At 43.5% G+C, this 21278-nt stretch overlaps 1 protein-coding gene across 1 annotated transcript in view; it reads right to left on the bottom strand.

The window, feature by feature from the left end:
* Positions 1 to 2084: 2084 nt before the first annotated feature.
* AR (androgen receptor) overlaps positions 2085 to 21278 on the bottom strand; it is a 156300-nt gene continuing 137106 nt past the window's right edge. The window contains exons 4-8 of the mRNA XM_014832024.3: positions 14277 to 14564; positions 8523 to 8667; positions 4359 to 4489; positions 3332 to 3489; positions 2085 to 2686 (exon numbers count right to left, since the gene is read on the bottom strand). Coding sequence (XP_014687510.1) covers positions 2531 to 2686; positions 3332 to 3489; positions 4359 to 4489; positions 8523 to 8667; positions 14277 to 14564 — 878 coding nt within the window. The 3' untranslated portion in view covers positions 2085 to 2530. The remainder of the gene's footprint in view (positions 2687 to 3331; positions 3490 to 4358; positions 4490 to 8522; positions 8668 to 14276; positions 14565 to 21278) is intronic.

Below are 21278 nucleotides of genomic sequence, written 5' to 3'. Positions count from 1 at the left end.
AGCCTCTAGTATTTACAAGGAGAGGTATTAGAATGACTTAATCAAATCCATGTACCACAAAAGATGAAAATCATTTCAAAACAGATGTAAAGAAACTAATAAAATGTAACCTAGTTTAACTGAAAAGAATGGTGGATTTTTTCTGTTTAAAACAGCTAAAAGTGATCTTGTGAGCTTACATAAGCCAAGTGGTGTCATAACAAAGAAAACCAGAATTTCTCTATTCTATCCCAGAAAGAAAGCCTGTCAGCTTTAGTTTTGTCCAGCAATCTTGGATTGGTATATTACCCATCTTAGGTTCCCCCTCCCTTGTTATTTAAAGCAGCTGTTTTGCAAGTTCATTTGGCTATTAATATCAGCACAGAAATCAGGGGAGGAAACTCATGTAGATCATATCATGTCACTCTGAAACTATCTTTTCAACAAGTAGAGTGAACCAACTGAAATGGGCAGCTTGGTGACCGGCCCCTAATTTCTTAGTTTAGCAGATGAATTTAAGAGCTAAGTGAGAAGGCAATGTCCATGATGAGAAAGTTGGTAGACATTCCCCCTGCACTGGGGATTAGGGGACAAAGTTGATAGAACAGAGGTGTGCCAAAGGACTATTTGAAACCAGTGTCCCAGGAACACACCCTGAGTTCATAGGTGGCAGCCCGACAGAGTGACAACAACCAAACCTTTCCAGAGGAGGCCAAAGTTCTGTAGTCTCAATGTTTCAGCCTCCCTCTGACTGAGAGGCAGCAATGAAGGTGGGAAGTCTGAGTGAATATGGCCAATGTCAGAGCCCAGAATCAGCAACAGAGGAGGAGGATGAGTAAACTCACCAGATGGTGCCCATCTGGCTTTAGATTTTGCCTCTGAAGACTTGACTTTAGTAGTCTGAGTCTCCTCTTGGTTTCTTCTCTCTTCTTCCCATGACTTTTGTAAGTGGATATGCTGAGTGGTAAGGAGAGCATTTACAGAGTTTCTGGTTCTAGTGCTTTCATTCTTCCCACCCTGGTAATTGAGTTTTCTCTTCAACCCTGATCTGGGTAGCCCCTTTAGCTGCTCTGAAGGAGGAAGTGGGCATTTTTCCACTTGGTGGGACGTTATCATCTCTGAGGGACAAGGGCAAGACGCTCAGCTTGTCCAATTCCATTAATGCCTTCTTTCCAGTTTGTCTAAGGGCTCCAGAGATCTGATGGTTGATGAGAGATACTGGTAAGAAGTCTCTGAGCCTACTGGCATCTAGAGATAGTTGTCAAGACTGCTGGCTTGCTAGCCTTTCTTGGTGGTTGGGGCTCTTAGCAGAGTCTGTGAACATGCCAAAAGAAGTGGACACGCTTCACCACCATGGCTGTAATGCAGTCTGGTGAAGTTCAGGCCCACAGAACACTGAAGGGAGGGTGCAGGAGCTTGCAGCTGCATGGAATCAGGCAGAAAACATTGAGGTCTTTTAAAGGTGGAGGCAAAGAGGGATAAAATCTCCATTGTCCTAAGCAGGATAACAGCCAAGCTACCACTTCCTTTTCCTCTGACTCCAGCCACAAGCTCCTGCTTAGCCCACAAATGGGAAAGCAGACCTGGATCTGGATGGGGCCTTTCAAAGGGGCAGATCTTTTCTCTCCTTCTCACTCATCTTAGTCTTCGTTGGAAGTGGCCAAGTTTTGGCTAAAAAGAATATTTGGTTCAAAGCTCCTAGAAAAGCTATGGAAAGTCAATTTGAGGGTGGAGACAGAGGGTGAGAGAGAAAAGGGATTGGCGGGAGGCGTTCACATGCAGACAAGTCTTCAAACAAGAAGCACATTTTCAGTACAACGAATTGCACTGCAGTTGACCAGTCTAGACTTCAGGGGCCAAGGCTGTGGGCAGGTACTGGTGATCCATCTGTCCTCTTTATTCTCTCTTAAATCTGCCCTCTGCCTCAACTCAGCTCTGGGTTCACCCTGCCCTCTAATGGCAATAGCCATTGGCAAAAAATAAAAGTCTCCCAGAGAGGGAGGATTTGGGAAAAAAAGCAGTGACTCCCCATGGGCTTGCAATTTTCACCTTATTCTAGTCACTGTTGGCCTCTTTGAGGATTTCTGTTTGTTTTTATATTTTTTAAGAGGAAAAAACCCTAGCAAGGTTTTTGTTTTTGTTTTCCCAGATACTCTGAGCTCTCTAAACTTCCCGTGGCATTAGGTAAGTAAATGTTTGTGTGGCTGGCACATAGCGCAGTGTTATAAACAAGCACAACTTGACACTGGGCTACATGAGGATCATCACAGATTTAAAGGAATACAACACCATTCAAAACACCGATAAGAGTCGTGGCAGGGAGCAGAGTCTGAAAGTGCCATGGGATGGTCAGAGAGGGAGGGAAAAAAAAGAAAGGAGGAAAAGAGAAAAAGCCCAGGAAATAGAACTCAGGAACATCTTCATGACAGACTGTACATCAATAGAGGAAATTCCCCAAGGCACTGCAGAGAAGTAGTGCAGAGTTATAACAGGCAGAAGATATCTGAAAAGAGGAGTAGGGTGAGGTGAGGAAATGGGGGTTTCCAAAGCTTCACTGCGTGTGGAAATAGATGGGCTTGACTTTTCCAGAAAGGATCTTGGGCACTTGCACAGAGATGATCTCTGCCATCATTTCTGGAAAGTCCACGCTCACCATGTGGGACTTGATTAGCAGGTCAAAAGTGAACTGATGCAGCTCTCGTGCAATCTGTAAGGGGACAATAAGAGAGGGAGAAAACAGAGTTGACAAGGAGTTGGCTTCTGTCAAGTTCTCCCCCGACACCTTCGATTTCCTCCTCTTTCTGTGTCCTTGGTGCTCCCTGTGTGTGTCTGTGTGTGTGCACATATGCCTTAAATGGTCTCCAGGGACTCACTGAGGTCCCTTAAGAGATCTTCCACACCATTGCAAGCTCTCTGACTCAGGACTGGGTGTTCCTTTTCCCCAGCACACACACACACACACACACACACACACACTCTCTTTCTCTCTCTCTCTCTCTTTCTCCCTCTCACACACACATACATACATAAACTCACATGCACGTGACTCAAGCAAGAAAGGGAAAACATCCAGGTCTGTTTTGTCTGCCTAGACTACTTATCTGCTCTAAGCCCCTTCCCTGAGTCCCAACTGCTTTGTTCTCAACTCCTCCACCTCTTTCACAACATCCAGCTGGGACATTGTGACCTGTGTTCCTTTCTTTTCCATGGCATTTTCTTCCTGGGCCACACTCAAAGCCAGAGGGGAATGGAAGCACCTCCAACAGGTGGTGCCAGACCATAGAAAAGCACATTATCACTTGGCTCTATCAGGCTGCTCTCCCTGCCAAAGCATCCTCCATCATTTGCTTACAGGCTGCACAGAGTCCAGGAGCTTGGTGAGTTGGTAGAAGCGCCTTGAGCAGGATGTGGGATTTTTTCTCTTGCACGCAATGATACGATCAAGTTCCTTGATGTAGTTCATTCGAAGTTCATCAAAGAATTTTTGATTTTTCAGCCCATCCACTGGAACTGATGTGGGATGAAGACAGAATGGGAAGGGAAGCATGCCCACGAAGGAGCGTTAGATAAAACACCAAGTTTTCTTACCACAAACTTGATCCCCACCCCCACAGGGAGGGAACCATCTACTTGGCTTCCTGTCCATTGAAGTCTGTATGCCTGGGGCATTCAGTCTGCCATGAAGGTCTTAGGGAAAAGGCTGGCTGGACCCAATCTGAAGGGCATCAAGTAATCAAGTAAATAAAATTTACTGAGCCTTTCCTTTTTCTAGTCTTCTCATCTACACATTTCTCAGGACCTAACGTTTTACTTTGTCCATGGTTCAGCTCTGATTTAGATAACTAAAACCCATGGCTTTGAATATAAAATTTCGCACTATTTTTCCCTCACAGAAGCTAAGGCAGCATTCTACTTAGAAGTGACATTAAAGAAATGTTCCCTGGCTGCCAGATAAACCCTGTCTGAGTTGTTTACATAGACCTCCTTCTATCAACGGAAGAGGAAATTCCTTCCAAGAGGCAATCTCTTCTGCCCTGCATGAAATATAAGGTTGTCCTTGCCTGATTCTATGGTAGAAGCTATCAGAAAATTCAGAGACCTGCTATAACCAGCCAGAAAGGCCTCAGCCCAAAGAGAGACTGGGGACAGGTGGGGATCTAATGGAGGTTGAATTCTAGCAAAGAAATTGGTCTCTAGCCATGAAATTCATCCTTGTTAGAAAAAAGGATGCTAAGGTAGTATAGAGAAGGGAGGGTGAAAGAAGAAGGAAAATGTCCAGGAGTTTGCTTCTCTCTGATAACCCTTTAATGAAAAAAGCAGCTCCCCTCTGAGCCTCTATGCCCCCAGGGGCATTCCCTGCCCCACCCCCAGGCACTTACTAATGCTGAAGAGCAGCAGTGCCTTCATGCACAGGAATTCTTGGGGGGTGATTTGGAGCCATCCAAATTCTTGAGAGAGATGCCTCATTCGGACACATTGGCTGTACATCCGGGACTTGTGCATGCGGTACCTGGGAAGAAGACACACAGAGGAAGGAGAATAGTGAGGAAACGCTTATAATAAGTCCAGAGAGAATGTTTCTGGTTGCCCTGCCCTCCCCAGGTTCTCCAAGAAGTGCTTGATGTTTCTCTTGCTGGTGTTTCAGTGACAAGGAACAAGGTTGTTTATTATTTTTTTTCTAAAGTCCTGACATCCAGATAACCACTCATCTTCCCTGGCCAGGATATGGGTTAGCACATGGAATTTCCAGGTCCCCATGCCCCTCTTGTTTCCTGAGACAAGGACAGGAAAACCTAACCAAATGAACACAGTGGGCCAGGCATATGTTCTCTCTGACTATAATTCTAATATTCCAGTTAAAGCCAGAGCCAGAACCTGCCTCTCAGGCATCCCAACTTGGAGGATTTCTAGGAGATAGGCCTTAGAAATCAACTCTTAACATAAAGACATCAGGATTCCTAAGTGACTCCAATAGTTCACCCTGTCAATTTCCCTGCCTCTTGACTTAAATGTCATTTCCCATACTAGAAATTTAATCATTTCTTTAAAAAATCCCAGGAAAAGAGATACCCCATTGTCCCTTCAAAATGAGTTCTAATGCTTATCAAATCAGCCAGGAAATGTTTCTGAATGTCCAATTTAAATGTCCCCTACTGAAGGGGAGTCTACTCTCATATACTGGCCATTCCTTACCACGGTTTGGGAGTTGTAAATATATGTGAGCTGCTTTTATTATAGTGACTTGTGAACAGATCACCACATTATCACCTATGAATTATATAGGGAAGTGGCCAAGGCTCTGACAGCTTCTCGGAGGGAGAAATCTCTCTGTTCCATGAGTTGCCACAGCAAGCCTCTAAGAGAAGATAAAGCATCCTCCTGCTAATAGGCCTTCCTGGTTTTCAGCACTTCAGAAACTGTGTGTGTGTGTGTGTGTGTGCGCGCGCGCGCGTGAGAGAGAGAGAGAGAGAGAGAAAGAAACAAAGAGAAACTGATACTATATCTTGTGGAGAAAGAAAAAGAAATTTGACATCTACTTAAGGGGTGAGGAAAAAGACCTCTCAGAGAGGGCCTGAAGGCTGTGGTTTGACATTTTGGTCCCCAAACCACTAGTCTCATCCACAAGGTGAGCAAGCCTGGTGCTGGCTGGGTGGAAGCTCAGCACCCTATCTCAGAGAGATCTTGGCTGGCCTGGAGAAAGAGGGAAGGGGGCAGATAGTGTAGAAGTATTCAATTCAGGCTGAAGCCCAACTGGAAAGAGGAAGTGTTTAGATAGTATCACAAGTCAATTGACCAGAACAGTGTTGCTCCAAGCTCTTTCACCCTGGAGAATTTTTGAATAAGATCTGCTGACCCTGGAGTCTAGCCCTGCTCAGGTCTCCACTGTACTTCCAAGCCTATGTTGAGGACAACATTGCATTCTTTTTACCATTGAAATCATGGTCTTGACATGGAAGATTGCTGTTAATACTGCAGCAGGCCCCAGGGACAGAGAAGGTAGGGAAAGGAGGGAAGAAAAGAGTGAAAGGCAAGAGAAGGAATTCAGAGGGAAAGGGAATAAAAAGAGGAGACAAAGAGCAAAAAAGAACAGGGAGAGAGTTAGAGGAAGGAAAGAGAGAAGAGAGTGGAAGGTAGAAAACAAGGGAGCAGGAATGGAGTTCAGAAGGAGAGCAGAGGTAGATGAGAGTAAAAGAGAGTGGATAAAAGGGGAAATAAAAATTGGAAAACACTGAGCACAGTGCCTTGCACACAGTAAGTGCTCAATAAATGACATGTAGAAAAGTGCCATTATGATACTATTCACCATCCTACAGACGAAGAGATTGAGGTTCAAGGAAGTTCAGTAATTTACCCAAGGTCACATAACTAGGGTACAAGCCTATTACACTCAAAGTATTTGTTGTCCACAAAGAAGGGAGGAGGAAGGACGAAAGCAAGGCTGATGACAGGATTTGGTGTCACAGAGATCAGCAAATGGGTTGGCCCAGAGTTCCTGTGTTCCTCTTTGGGCCTTAGTCTCCACATTAGTACCTTGAGGAGGCCAGCAGAAGTTAGTGGCTTTCAAGTGGAGAGGTATTGTGTCCCTAGTGGGTGCTATAAATGTGTGGGGGCAGTTTGGGCTGTTACAGTGACAGGGATCCTATTTGATATTTAGTGGGCAAGTGCCAGGGATGTTAAACATATTCCAATATATGCGAACACAATGAAAAATTATTCCTTCGACAATGTCAACAGCATCCTTGTTAAGAAACACTCATTTAGATGTTTCTAGGGACCCTAAGAGCTCTAACATAGTGAGTTCCTACAAGAGGAAGGTGAGGGAGGGTGGTTGTTTCAGGATCCCTGGGCTTGATAGGTCTAGGACCCTGACCCTGTAGAGAGTCCTCTGGTACCTTTTGATGAAATACATGGGATGGCCAGAAAACTGAGGTGGGGTGCCACATATTTATGCAGAGGCATAGAAGGACATGAGGATTGAGAAAACAACCAAGTATCACCTTGCAAAGTTTCCAAGGTCTTAGGGCTCTGAATGGGGAGGGGTGGTACAGGTGCCCAGGGAGTATATTCAATTACTGGAGGACAGCAAGAGAGTAGAGATGAGAGATGAACAGGAAGGGGGATTTTTAAGGCCTACCCCAGAAGATACCATCATAGGTAACTCTTGGGAGATCCGGAAACCACAAAGCATGTTGCGCCAGAAGTCCAATGGTTATTCTTAGCCTCTGGCTACCAGGGCTGGCTGGGTGGAAAAGGGCAGCTGGGGACACTCTTTTCCCCCAGATGGCACTTCTGTACTGGAAAGAACCACCGGCCTACAGATTTTATTTTATTTAAGACTCTTCTGGGTTAGGGGGCTGGAAGGGAGGGAAGGTCAATTCATGCCCTGATCAAAGGGATTCTCTGTGGTGAGACTAGCTCAAGGTCCTTGGGAATATTTTTCTGGCCAGCTCCATTCACGATGCCATCAAAGGACCTCAAACAGCAGACAAAGAGAAGATTATCACTATTAAGAAAAGAGTATCAGAAAGGTACTTTTTTAATTTGCTGCCTGTTATGAGGCAGACATTTCACATCCATTAGCTCCCATTTTAGTCATCATAACAAATCATTTAAGAAAGTTGTATTTTATTAACAGATGAGGAAACTGAGGGTCAGGAAAGTTAACAGTCTTGCCCAAAGACAATGATGGAGGAAATAACAGAACAGAGATTTTAGTTGAGAAAAGTATAATTCCAAAATTTGAGCCCTTGGCCAAATTCATGAAGGATAAATAGAACTGCTAGCGGGGCAAGCTTTAGTTAAACCTGTTTTTAAAAGAAGGGAAGTGGCTGGGCCATGGTTACATGGCCAGAGAGTGGTGGAGCTGCTCCTCCCCATCACTTACCACCATGAGGCAGTATAAGAGCTGGGAGTTACACAGACATACTTTGAATTCTGTTGCCAACATGCAATAGCCGTGTGACCTTGGGTGAGTCACTTTATTTTGTTGAGCCTAATTATCCCCATCAATTAAAAAAAGATTATCCATAAAAAGGGGAAATCAGGTTATCATGAAGGTTCAATGATAAAGGATTTAAAAAGTATCCAGTATACTCCTGGCACAAAGGAGGTGCTCAACAAATAGTGATGGGCAGTAGCCCACAGTGATAGCAAAGGGACCAAAGAAACTTCAGCCCTCACAGCTAGAGTCTCTCTGCCCATTCCCTATGCTGATCAGAGTGAAGGGAAGGGACCCTGACACGGAGTGAGGGGAGGTTCTGAGATAAGCTACAAAGCAGGTCAGAGGCATGGGCAAAATACCAGGATTGGGTCTTGGGTGGGAAAGGGATGGCTTTAGCACCAACCCTCCTTGCCTCCCACCAGTTGCCCTTCCAGTCGGGGGAAATGCACCTCAGATTGGGCAGGTTGGCTGGGGCTTCTACTGCCTTACTGACAGGTAAAATGGGCTAACCCCCTGTGTTACTCCCATTACCATCATCACCACCAACGAGGTCTGGCTAGGATGCTATGTTTCTGTGAGTTCTGGGAACATGAGCACTTACTCATTGAAAACCAGGTCAGGGGCGAAGTAGAGCATCCTGGAGTTGACATTGGTGAAGGACCGCCAGCCCATGGCAAACACCATAAGCCCCATCCAGGAGTACTGAATGACTGCCATCTGGTCGTCCACGTGCAAGTTGCGGAAGCCTGGAGATGGGGCAGAGGCAGTGGTCAGACTGGGCTTTCATGGGCTGAGTGAAGTCTGGGCCTCTGCTGGGCTGACAATCTCTGGCACTCTGGCAGCCCCTGAGGAGCCCCAGGAACCATCAATGTTAGGAGAGCAGGGGGAGAACAAACTATATGATGGGAATAATATTGCTTGCCCTCCCTACTTCATTGAGCTGCTCAAATGAGATGGTGATGGAGGCAAAAGGGGTATTGTCAGCTGGAAAAGAACAATAATCTAACACTTATTGACTGCTTACAATGAATGAACTCTTTTCTAAGCATGTTACTTATATTAACTCATTCATTTCTCACAACCCTCCGCTCAAGTAGGTACTATTAGTATTCCCATTCTGTGAATCAGTAAAAGTGAGTCACAGAAAGGTTGAAGAACTTGTCCAAGATCATAAGGCTAGTATTTGGCAGTTTAACTTCCAAAGCCAAGCAATGTTCTGATTCCAAAGCCCATGTTCTTGATCACTATGCCTTTCTGAAGATGCCGTGTGATAATTATTTCTCCCAGATGAACAGCTCTTTTCACTTTACAAAGCTCTTTTCTAGCTATAATCTTATTTGACCCTTCTAACAACCCTGGGAGAGGGATATTACTACATATCAGCATATGGCGGAATGCCTTTCACAGCCACTGCCTTCTCCACGCCACCTTCAGGCTCTCTCTCTTTTCTGACCCTTTTTCTGCCTCCCACGTCCTCTCCATTATTTTCTATTCAACAAGTACCCTGGCCCTGCTAGTTTCCTACTGTAGGGTAATTCCTGCCCTGCTGTTATTATTATACACGAACAGGCCCTTTATGATCTGCTTCCTTCAACTAATTTCTTGTCATTTGCCTTCTCATAATTTAGGTTCTAGCTATTCTGCAGAACTTACAGTTTGCTGAACACACCAAGCTTTCTCATGCCTCTATATCTCTGATATCTCTGCACAGGCAGTTGCCTTTGCCTAGAATGCATTCCTCCCTCCCCAGGCTTTCCATCTGATAAACACCTACTCATATTTCAAATCTTCACTGAAAGCTGCCTCCTCTGTGAAGCCTGTTCCAACTCATTCAAGCAGAAGACTTAATGATTCTTCTTTTACCTTCTGACTGTACCTTGTGTAACTCCATCCAATTATAACAATCATTACACAGTATTGGAATTTATGTACACATCTGTCTCCCCCACAAGACTTGGAGCTTCTTGAATACAGCGACCATCCCCCTTCGTATTCATCTTTTCCTCCTTAGTACATAGCACAGTTCAGATATTTGAGTAGGCATTTGAGAAATATTAATTAAATGGACTAAGGACTCATTTTTTTTTATTTTATAAAATGGGAATTAGATGTTCTCCAAATTACCCCCCTTAAACTCAGAGAACACAGGCTCCCAGGTGCTACCTCCACAATACCACATAGGTAGAACAGATGTGGCTATGTTGTGCTAGAGGTTTCCAAACACTTAGATGCTTAAAGTATCAGCTCAGAGCTCATCCCTCACCAGCACCCAAGTTCTCTTCTCCCCAACAGATATAGAATTGTCTCAAATTTCATCTTGCTATATACCTCATTAACAATTCTTCCATGAATTAAGATAATCCTTTTAGCTTTCCTGTTGATGACCTCATTTATCCCTCACAATAACCCTAGAGGGTAGGCAATGTGACAATTATTTCGTCAAAAAAGAGCCCGAGGGCCAAAGAAGTTAACTGACTTCCCAAAGGTCATATAGTCTATATGTGGCTGAACTGGGACTAGAACCCAGGTGTTCTAATTCTCTTTTCCAGTGTTTCTTCCACTCTACTGCTGAAGGACACAGCTCAAGAACTACCAAGGTCATGAGTTTTTCTTAGCCAAAGGCTCAAGTCTGAAGTCTATACTATTTAGACACAGTGTCCTCCTTTGTTGGTACTTGCTCACCCACACACACCTTATTTCCATTTTCTTTTCTTTTAGGTCCCAAGCCTACTAAACATCAGGGATTCTAGAATCCCTCATATCACCACCCTTGGATGCAATCTTAGCTTCCAGGCCTGTGCCTCCCATCTTCACTGTGGTGACATACTGACAGACTGGCCAGAGCCTCAGACTCCAGAGTATTTCTTGCCTGAATCCCTTCTGTAGCACAGAATGGCTGGGACCTACTCTTCCCAGTAGGAGACAAAAAGCATGGGCCAAGCATGGGGATCCAAGGATCTCTTGGTGAAGGAGGCTGGGAGTTTGAACCCTGCACCTCTGGGGTGGGAGGCAATAGGAAGCAAGAAAAGCCTTGGCTAGTGAGTGTGTGAATGTGAGAGTGCATAGGGAAAATGAAGATTGAACTGTACAGGTACCAAGGAACCTGTCAATGCTGATGCTTTTGCTATCCCTGAGATTTCAGAGAGCTAACAAAGAGGGAAAAAAAGGGACAGCTTAGTCTGGCTGTAATACTAATTAACAGTCCCTAGTGAGAGCTGCTTAGCACTCAAGCCTAATTACTGTGTACACATCAGCAACATAGCAGGCTATGTTCCTCTAGGTCTAATCTGGTTAGAGTACCTAACTCTGTTCTCTAATGCCCCGCCTTTGAAGTAGCCTGCTCAGATAGTGTGGCTATCAAGGGATGACTTGAGGAAACAGTAGCTCCAACCTACAGGTTTCCTTCAGCACGCATTCACTTAACACCTATTTGGCACTGTATTACGCTGTTCTGGCGAAATAGAGAGGAGTCATTCTCAGGTTTTGAAATACACCAAACAGTTTAGCAAGCAGGGGCAGTTTCTTTGGGACTCTATGTTCTCACTAGAATCCAATCAACATCATTTCTTAGCAATCTGCAGTGAAAACCTGTAGTATCATGCCTAGTCTGGGAGAACACGCCCAAAGAAAGACCAATTAGAAAATCTTTGCTGCTGCAGTGCACCCAACAGCCAAGGTCTTCAAAGAAGACGATTCACCCTTGGGACACATGCATGAGCTTCTAGGCAAGCCTAGTAGCAGCTTAAATTGATTTTAGTGAAGGCAGTGGCTTAGCACTCAAGCCTCAGAATAATGACCCACCATTTACAGAACATCTACTATGTTTCAGCTACTGCACCAGGAGCTCTTTATACATAATCTCTATGTTGATAACAATTTGCAATACAGTGATTGTTCTACCATCTCTACAAATGAGGCAATAGAAGCACATGTAGACCTCTGATTTGCTCAAGGTCACATAATTAGCATATAATTAAGATTTCAAACAGATACATCTGATTATAAATATACTGTGTATACACAATCTACTCACCCACCCTCAATTAGCAGTTTCATCTATTAATGTACCAGGTACTATACTAGGCAATTTACATATATCATCACTATCACAGAAAACTTACAACAAAATTTATCTGAGAAGGTGCCTAGCACAATGCCTCACATATGACTGGAACTCAATCTCTTGAATGAGCAAACAACTTGAACTAGTAGGTGATCAGGGTCAGAGATAATTTCCTTGGACAATCTAGATGATGAACTGACACTGACTTGCAGACTTGTTAATGTAAAGAGAGGGGTTCCTATCCTGGGGGTTGGGCTGAGGAAAGCTAGTGACTCCCAGTCATACAAATTCTGCCAAAATGATTTGCACTAGGTTATTGTTAAGATCACCAAATTAGAAATCAGGGGGTATGAGTCCAAATTCTGGCTCCATTTGTTAAGTCACCAAATGGAACAAGTTAGTTAAGCTCTCTGAGCCTTAACATTTGAAATGGAGATAATCGTCCTTATGCTTCATAGAACTACTGTGAGGATTAAGTAGAATCATCTATATGAAAAGGTTCTCTATCCTATAAAATGGGACAATTTAGGTGTGGCAACTGCTTGGAAAGATTAAACTGAACGTCTGTTACACATATGACATCAAGACATCCAGTGATAAGAATTAAAGCAACTTTCTCTTCTTTCTTTCTTGTATTTTTTCCTCCCTGTGTGAATCCTGTGTTTTGGCACAGTACATACATACCCAGAATCCTTGGGCCTTCTTTCCAGTGATCTTATTGGCTAGTCAATCTCAGCTTCCTAAGCTGGGAAGGTGTTAGGGAAGGTCTGATGGCTGTGAATGGGCCTTGTGAGTTGTAAAGACAAAACAGGGGCTAGACAGCAAAAATGCAATGTCTTCAAAGGCAGCAAGTCCACATTATGACCCAAGTGGCCTTGGACAAAACCTTGGCCCCTCACTGTAAAGCCCAGTGCTATAGAACTATAAGGGTACTACACAGACTATGGGTGGAGTGGGATGAGGAGGGGATTGGAATTAGGAGGGGTCCTGTACTCAAGTTCTGGCCCTGATACTTTCTGACTGTGTTACTATAGGCCAAGCACATCACTTTTCAGAGCTTCAGTGTCTTTATCTATAAAATAGGGAAAAGAATCCCTACCATATAGGATTCTTATGAGGATCAAATGAGGTATACACATGAAACTTCTCTGTTCAACATAAATTTCAATCTGATTGCAGAAGGCAGGTTAATCTTTGACTCCATAAGAAGAGGTGTGGTTGATGTTTCAAAAGAATCTTTGAATCACAGAATTTTAGGATTAGGATAACCTTTAAAGAGTTTATACTTTGTTTCCAAACTGTGTTCCCTGGAGTCCTAAGATTCTGCAAGAGTGACCTGAGGCTTCTCTGTGGGTAGTGAGGGAGAGGCACTGGCTTTAAATCTACCAGCTCCACTTGTATCTGTGTAAGATGTTTTTGTGAAATAAAGAGTTTGGCTGCTAAAGGAAAGTTTGTGAATCCTTGTGTAGAGGATCTCTGAGGCTTCTTTAAGCTCTAACATTTTAATAATCAGACCTGTTGGAACAACAGATGGCCTATAGAGAAAGTGAGTTTCCCGTCACTGAAGGTATCCAAGCAAAAGTTAGAAAAACACTTGATATTTCTTTCACCATCACATAATATTTCCTCCCACTATGATTCCTAATGTAGTTTAAACAGCACTAACAGTTCCTGGAAGCAAAATTTTAAAACCATTAATTCGGTCCAAACCACTCTTCATATGTTATACAGCTATAGACACTGAGACCCAGAAAGGGAACGGATCACACGATGAGTTACCAACAGAGCTAAAACTAGAGCCTAAGTTTTCTGGCTCCCAACACCATGTTCTTTCTACCATAGGGTTTCTACTCTACCAGAATATGAGTTCTCATGGTATGGTTCCTAAAGGGAACATTGAAGACAGAATATCAGTCAAGCTCAAGATTATCTTTTGGATAAGCATGTTCATACACACGTAGAAGAGCATCTTAAGGCATATGAGGGTATGTCTATGTGATCTGTGATTATGGGCAAATTTTCTCACTGCGTCTGTGGATTGAACACGGAAACATGATTGCTGTGTGCCAATGTGAAGTGCATGGGACACTCTGTAATACTACCCTTCTCCTTGGATTCTGAGTTTCCTTATTTTTAAAGTGGCGATTATACCAATCTCTGCTCCCATAAGGTTATGGTGAGGATTGCATGAGTAAATGAGCAGGAAAGGATTGGACATGAATGCCTAACCTGCAAGAGCATTCACTAAATATTATCTCCTTTATCCCATGTCCCCACTTTTCTTTTCCTTACCAGGCAAGGCCTTGGCCCACTTGACCACATGTACAAGCTGTCTTTCACCCAATTCATTGAGGCTAGAGAGCAAGGCTGCAAAGGAGTCCGGCTGGTTGTTGTCATGTCCAGCACACACCACGCCAGGCTCAATGGCTTCCAGGACATTCAGAAAGATGGGCTGACACTCATAGCCTTCAATGTGTGACACCGTCAGCTTCTGGGTTGGCTCCTCAGTGGGGCTGGTGGCGCTGGAAGCCTCCCCTTCCTCCTGTAGTTTCAGATTACCAAGTTTCTTTAACTTCCGGGCTATTGAGAAGGAAAGGAAACTTGGATTTATTATCAGTGGCCAAAAACACACAGCACAGCTACCCTGTTAGAAAAGTTGCCTAAACTAAAAAAGTAAGGACGTTCATTCTTCTTGGTCACAGGTTCTAAACTCCTTAAGGACAAGTGCTCAGTTTAAACACTGGCTGACCAAATAATTCATCACTCCAAATCCCTACTAAACTCAAACTTTCATATCTTGCTTTCTCCCCAGTCCCCTTGCCAAACAAACCTAGTATATCCTTGGATTGGGTTCTGCCTAAATGCAGTCTTCTGTATCCATACCTCAGACTTTCAATTAAATTATTTACTGATATAGTCATGATTTATTCAACAGACATCCATTGTTAGGCCTTTGTTTCTGGATGACAAAACGGACACAGGCCCTAACGTAGTTTGGTAGAGGAGAAATGAATGCCCACAAACAATTCTAGAAAATGCCAAACCAGTTAACGTTATAGCAGAAGTACTAACAAAAAAGGAAGACAATAATCATTATGCATGGTGGCATTTGACCTGGACCTTGAAGAATGGTGAGAATTTCACCAGGTAGGGAGGGGTAGAAAGAGCATAAACAAAAGCACTGAGGAGTGTTTGGGGGAAACAGAGACCAGTGTGGCTGGGGTATACATTGCATGTGTGAGGAGAGTAGCTATTTATGGGGCTGAAAACAAAGATGGGTCTTGATTTTAAAGGAGCATGTATATAATATTAAGAAATTTTGGCTTTATCTTATAGGTGATAGGCAAATACAGAATGTTTTAAATAAAGGGAATGATGTACTTGTGTCAATATCCAGCATGTCTAGCAGATTGCCAGAGAAAGAGACTAGAAAGGCAGACCTTTTGAAAAAGGACTAGACTTGTTCTTTGACCCTAGGGGTAGCAGAAAGCATACTGACTTGGATTTTAGTCCCCCCAACTCCATTTTGTTAGTTAAAGCTCTCTGAAGATTGAAAGGTTGCCAAGCACTCATGTCACTGGAGATGATCAAGCAGAGACTAGATGTACAATGCTTAAGAAGTCAAGCAACAGATGGGAGTAAGTTTTTAAAAAATGTCCTCGAATGTCCCTTCCCATCTTCAGACTACCAATTCTATTATCCCACTTTGGGCTCAATGAACAGGAATTTTCTGGTGTTTCAGCATTTCCCACTGAACACTGTAACAGCCTCAGCTATTGTCAGACATTAACACCGACAGTTGAACAAGCACTGTAACACACGTATTGATTTCCTTCTTTAGCAAAGGGCAGAGGAGGAAGCCAAAGGGCTGAAATCCTCAATAGTATCAAAGAAATAACAGAATGTCCCTGCCTCTATAATCAGTCTGTAAAACGGGAACCATGCTAGGAGGCAGCCATTAGAAAGGATGATAGAAACAACATTATTTAAAACAACAATAATATAAAACTCAGACCTTAAGAACCATCCTCCCCTATGCTCGCGCACACACAATTTAGAGGTCTTTGGGCATCCTGATGTTTACTTTGTGCTATTTTCCCTAGCATTTATATTGGCAGAAATATAAATAATTGAAAAGGTCATAACTCTGAGGCCTAGCATAGGCAGTTGCACTGGGGCTGACCATAAACCACTTTATCTCTAATCCCTTTAAAATAATAATAATAAATAAAAAAGGTATAAAGCGAAGAGAGAAGTTGATTGCTCAATTTAAATGGATAAATACAACAAAACTTGTTGCTGACCTGCTTCTGGCTCCGACAGAAAAAGATATTTATCTGGAACTGACTCTCAACTCTAATTAGAAAAATGAGTCCTACAATGCAAACTCTAATCATAGTGCAACTCAGTAAATAAGTGCAAGAATAGATCATATGTTTGGATTAACAACTAAGATAGAGAGGGAGAAAATGTTGGGGTGGGTGGTACAAAAGGAACACAGAGAAGAACTCAGGGTAAATAACAAGAGAGCCTGGAAAATCAATCCAGAGTGCAAGATGACCTTGTCCAACAATCATTTCTGCAGGGCTTGGGCACAGTCAGTAATAAGGGAGATATGCACATCCACTGTCAACTCCCACTTCCTACCTCCCACCAAGGGCACATAGTGGAAGGTATGGGCTGGGCTAAGCCCATTTTTCCCCAGAGCTACAGGCCTGGGTTCTACAATATCTTGTCATCTGGTGAACCCATTGCTGACATGGGTTCTTGTAGGCAGCTCTACAGACTGGCAGTGCCTATCAGATCTGTTCTCCTGGTACAGTTTCTAGAGGTAGACCCCCTCTTCTTTCTCACTGGCACTTTGCGGCTTTGAACTCAGGAATTGCTGGACCATAGAGTCACCCTTCCAGCCTGGGAGACGACAGAGATGTAATTAGTTCTATGCCTGAAGTAACTAAGAGAAATATGGGTAAATATTTTTTCAGGGCTTTCTATGTGCCTCAATTCATGAACACATTCCATCATGTAATTCCACAATGACGTAGGAAGTTAGGAATATTTCCTATCCCTGTTTTGCAAGTGAGTAAACTGAGGTAACACTGCTATCAAGAAAGAGAACCCAATAATCTGAACCTGGTATGCTGACTACAAAGCCCATGTTCTAACTGCTAGTGGCTGCTACACTGGACAGCACAGATACAGAACATTCTCATCATCTCAGAAAGTTCTGTGGAATAGTGCTGTGACTCTAAACTGTTCTCTGGAGCAGCTGTCCCATTGTCATGCCCTACTCATGCTAGTCATAAAGAAGAAAAGAATCCAGATGAATTTTATACAGATGAATCCATGGGCTTTCTAAAAGGTGGAGGGACACACAGAGCAATTGGTGCTGGTGCAATCAGTGAGGTACACTTTGTCACCTCAACTCTCCCACCAATGACTCAGATCTCAGTGGGGTGATGACTCGTGGACCTAAGAAAACTCATTACAAGCAAGATCAATATGTGCAGAGACTATGGGGAGAATCCATCAACATGAAATAATTCCCCTTCTCTGTGTAGTGCTAATGAGAACTCAGCTGGTATTTTCACATCCTCCTCTTCTATACCTATATGGCATCTGCTTGAGGAAGAGAAGCTGCATTCCCACTTGCCTCCAGGACCTGGGTAATGTGCAGTCCCTGCGGCCACAGCGGCCCAAGCTGCACCAGGTGTTCTGGCCTCTCTCCCTGAAGAGGGTGACCGTACTGAACGTAATTGAAATCAGATTCCATTCATTCTGTTGGGGGATCCTCTGTTCTCTCTCTGCAGCAGAGGCCAGCATGTTGCTAGACGACTTGGAATGCTGGATAATGAGGCTTGCTAGTCTCAGCTGTTACTCAATGCCCAAGGCCTTGTTGTCTTCCCTGAAGGCCGCCCCCACACCCCTCCCGCCTCCTGCACCTGAGCCCCAGAGTCAGATTTAACTCTTTCCTGTAAGGTGCAAACCTGCTAGCCCCTGTGTTATGGCAGAGACTCAATAGTTTACTTAAATTGAGTGGTGAAGCCAGGAGAAAGCGGACAGTAAAGGTGGATAGTTCTGATGTTGTGTGAGTTGCTTTGCATCTCTTCCCTGTCTTTCAGTCTTAGGTCAGAGCAGTGACAACAAAGGGCCATTGGCAAGGTACTTCCCTGTCCCTACCTGCTATTTAGGGGTTTGGAGCATCTGACATGATGCCTGAATCCTGCTCGTGGATCTTATGGGGAACTTACTTTTCAGTCTGGTGGCATTAGACTCCTGTGAGGGCTGTCTCTACAGCACCAGAGAAAGATTTTTCATATCAGGTTCCATGGTGTATCCCTACGGAGAGGTAGATGTGCTTAATCTGTAGCTTCTATAGCCACTGTGACCTTTAGGAACTGTTCCTGACTCATTCCTTGCCACCTCAAGATAGAGGATTTCTCATTAATGGGCAGGGGACAGGCAAGGTGAGGTGAAGTTTCCATAGTTTTAGAAAGTTTGAATCCCTCTCCCTAAGTTCAAAGATTTGTTTTTCCTCATATCTGACCATGGAATTTGGAGCATAAAAGAATCACTTTCTGTGGTAGATAGACCTCTAAGATGGCCCCCGAGATTCCCAATCCCTGGTGTACACACACCTTCTTCCAGTTATTTAGTCAAACACTAATCTAGGTGCCATTGTGAAAGGATTGGGCAGATTTAAGGTCACAATTCAGTTGAACTTTAAGGGAAGTTATCCTTGATGGGCCTGGCTTAATCAGATGATCCTTTAAAAGAGACTTGGGGGGGGGGCTAGTCTGGTAGTGCAGCGGTTAAGTGAGCATTTTCCACTTTGGCGGCCCGGGGTTCGCTGGTTCAGATCCCAGGTGCGGACATGGCACCACTTAGCAAGCCATGCTTTGGTAGGCGTCCCACATATAAAGTGAAGGAAGATGGGCACAGATGTTAGCTCAGGGCCAGTCTTCCTCAGCAAAAAGAGATGGATTGGTGGCAGATGTTAGCTCAGGGCTAATCTCCCCCACCCCCGCCACAAAAAAAGAGATAGATTGGGCTCTTTCTGGAAAGACATTCATGGAATCAGGGGGATTCAACACAAGGAAAGTTCTCTGTTGCTGGCTTTGAAGGTGGAGGGGTCCACATGGCAAGAAATGAGGTCAGCCTTTAAAAGCTGAGAGTGGCCTTTGACTGACAGCCAGAAAGGAAAGAGGAACCTTAATCCTACAACTTCAAGGAACTGAAACCTGCCATAATCACGTGGGCTTGAAAGAGGACACTGAGCTCCAGATTAGAATGCAGCCTGGCCAATATCTTGATTTCATCCTTGTGAGACACTGAGCTGAGAATCCAGTCATGCTGTATCAGACTGCTGACTTACAGAACTGTGAGCTGATAAATGGGTCCTGTTTGAAGCTGTTAATTTGTGGTAATTTGTTTTGCAGCAATAGAAAACTAAGACACTTTCCTTATGGAAGTGTTCTGTAGGGCAAAATAGGCTTTGGAGTCAGACAATCTTGGGTTCAAATCCCAGCTCTGTCAATTAATAGCTTAACTTTGAGCCCTTTGCTTAGCTTCTCTGAGATTCAGGTTCTCATCTGTAAAATGGGGGTGGTGTCACCTAGTTTTTAGGACATTTATGAGAACTAAATGAGAGAGAATGCCTGGCATGTAGTGAGCCCTCCAAAATGGTCTCTTCACTCTCCCTTCCTTCCTAAATAGTAGGGAGTAAATGGTTTGCAGGTGACCTAACTCAGGCATGAGGAACAAAGGACAGCAGGATTAACAGAGAACCAGATACAGCAGAGAAGGGAAGGGAAGAGTAACACATTATGAAATGAAAAACAGTAACTGAGTTTCTTCTGCACATAACTGCCTGTAAACTGATTTCATATCTTAAGTTTAATTCTAAATGCTAAGTAAACATAAATGTATGTTTGGTGCAGGGCTGCACGTTCTTCGTGAAACCAGACTAGGCTGTACTTATGTGAATGTGAGTATACATGTGTGCAGGTGCTTATATATTCTAATGTGTAAACCTAGGTGACATGAACTCCAATATCTTTACTAGTCAGGCAGATATGTAAATGAGTAAAGCAGCCTAAAAGATAAATAGGGTGGGTTGGAGACAGTGAAAGTGATTGGTAATCATGCCAGCCATCATTCCATCCACTTGGATTAGAGTCAGGGGATCTCACTGTACAACTTTAGGCTTAGAAGTTCAGAAGAACACCAGATTAAGATCCAGGGGAGCTCAGTGTATGACCTCGGGAACATCCCTTTCCTTCTTTTGCTCTTAGTTTCCTCATATATGTTAAAGGGTAGTAGTTAAGCCAAAGAATATGGAGCCAGAGTGTCTCAGTTGTATGCCTGGCTCTACAGCTTACTAGCTATGTGACTTTGGGCAAGACTTAGCTTCTTTGTACCTCAATTTCCTCACCTGTAAAGTGGGGATAATATTAGTACCTAAGCAATAAGGCTGTTAATGAGGAATAGAGACACTGTGGTGGCGTCTGAGAGTAAATGGAAGATTCTATACCACCGAAGGTGCTCTCCGAGACTGAAGCATGGTGAAAAAATACACTGAATTTAAACAGGCAGAATGCAACGATGACATCAAAGTTCTAAAATGTTTTTCACAATGAAGGGCTTTTTATTATTGGTGGTGGTATTCAGTGTCTTATGGGATATGTGAACATATCCCTTTATTTCTCCTATACCTCAGTTTTCTCATCTGTGTTATGGTGACAATCTGACCTCAGTATTGCATAGGACTGTTATTAGGAGGAAATGAGATGATCTCAGTAAAAGTGCTCTGAATCCTATAAAAGTGTATGCTAGTATGTAGGCTATGACATTTTCCAAGAGTAGATCTCTAGCTAGAAAACATTCTGAAAAACTGTTTAGGGTGGTAGCCTATAAGAAGTACTGCCTTCCATCTTGGGCAACTTCCTGAAGCCAAAGGTTGAGGGCCAAACTGACAGGTTTCAGAACCTAACAATAATATAATAATAGGATCTACCTCATAGAGTTGTTGTAATTTTCCCTAAGAGAATGCATGTAAGGTCCTTAACACAGAGTAAATTCTGTAGGTCAATAAGATGCCTCTTACTCTTGCTGGCTGCTAAGCCCCACATTGCTTCACTTCATCCCCTTTATGTCAAGCAGGTGAACTTTTTTTTGAAAAAGTTAATTGATAACACATATAGAGGTTCCACAGGGATTGAAATGAGTTAAGAGAGAGAATCAGTTAGAAGGGTCCCCAGACATTAATCTAGTACAGTAGTAGAGTCCCAAGGG

This window comes from Equus asinus, chromosome X (assembly GCF_041296235.1).
Source record: "Equus asinus isolate D_3611 breed Donkey chromosome X, EquAss-T2T_v2, whole genome shotgun sequence".
Lineage (NCBI taxonomy): Eukaryota > Metazoa > Chordata > Mammalia > Perissodactyla > Equidae > Equus > Equus asinus.
The sequence above is the reverse complement of the archived record's forward strand: the minus strand, read 5'-3'. Positions and strand labels throughout refer to the sequence as shown.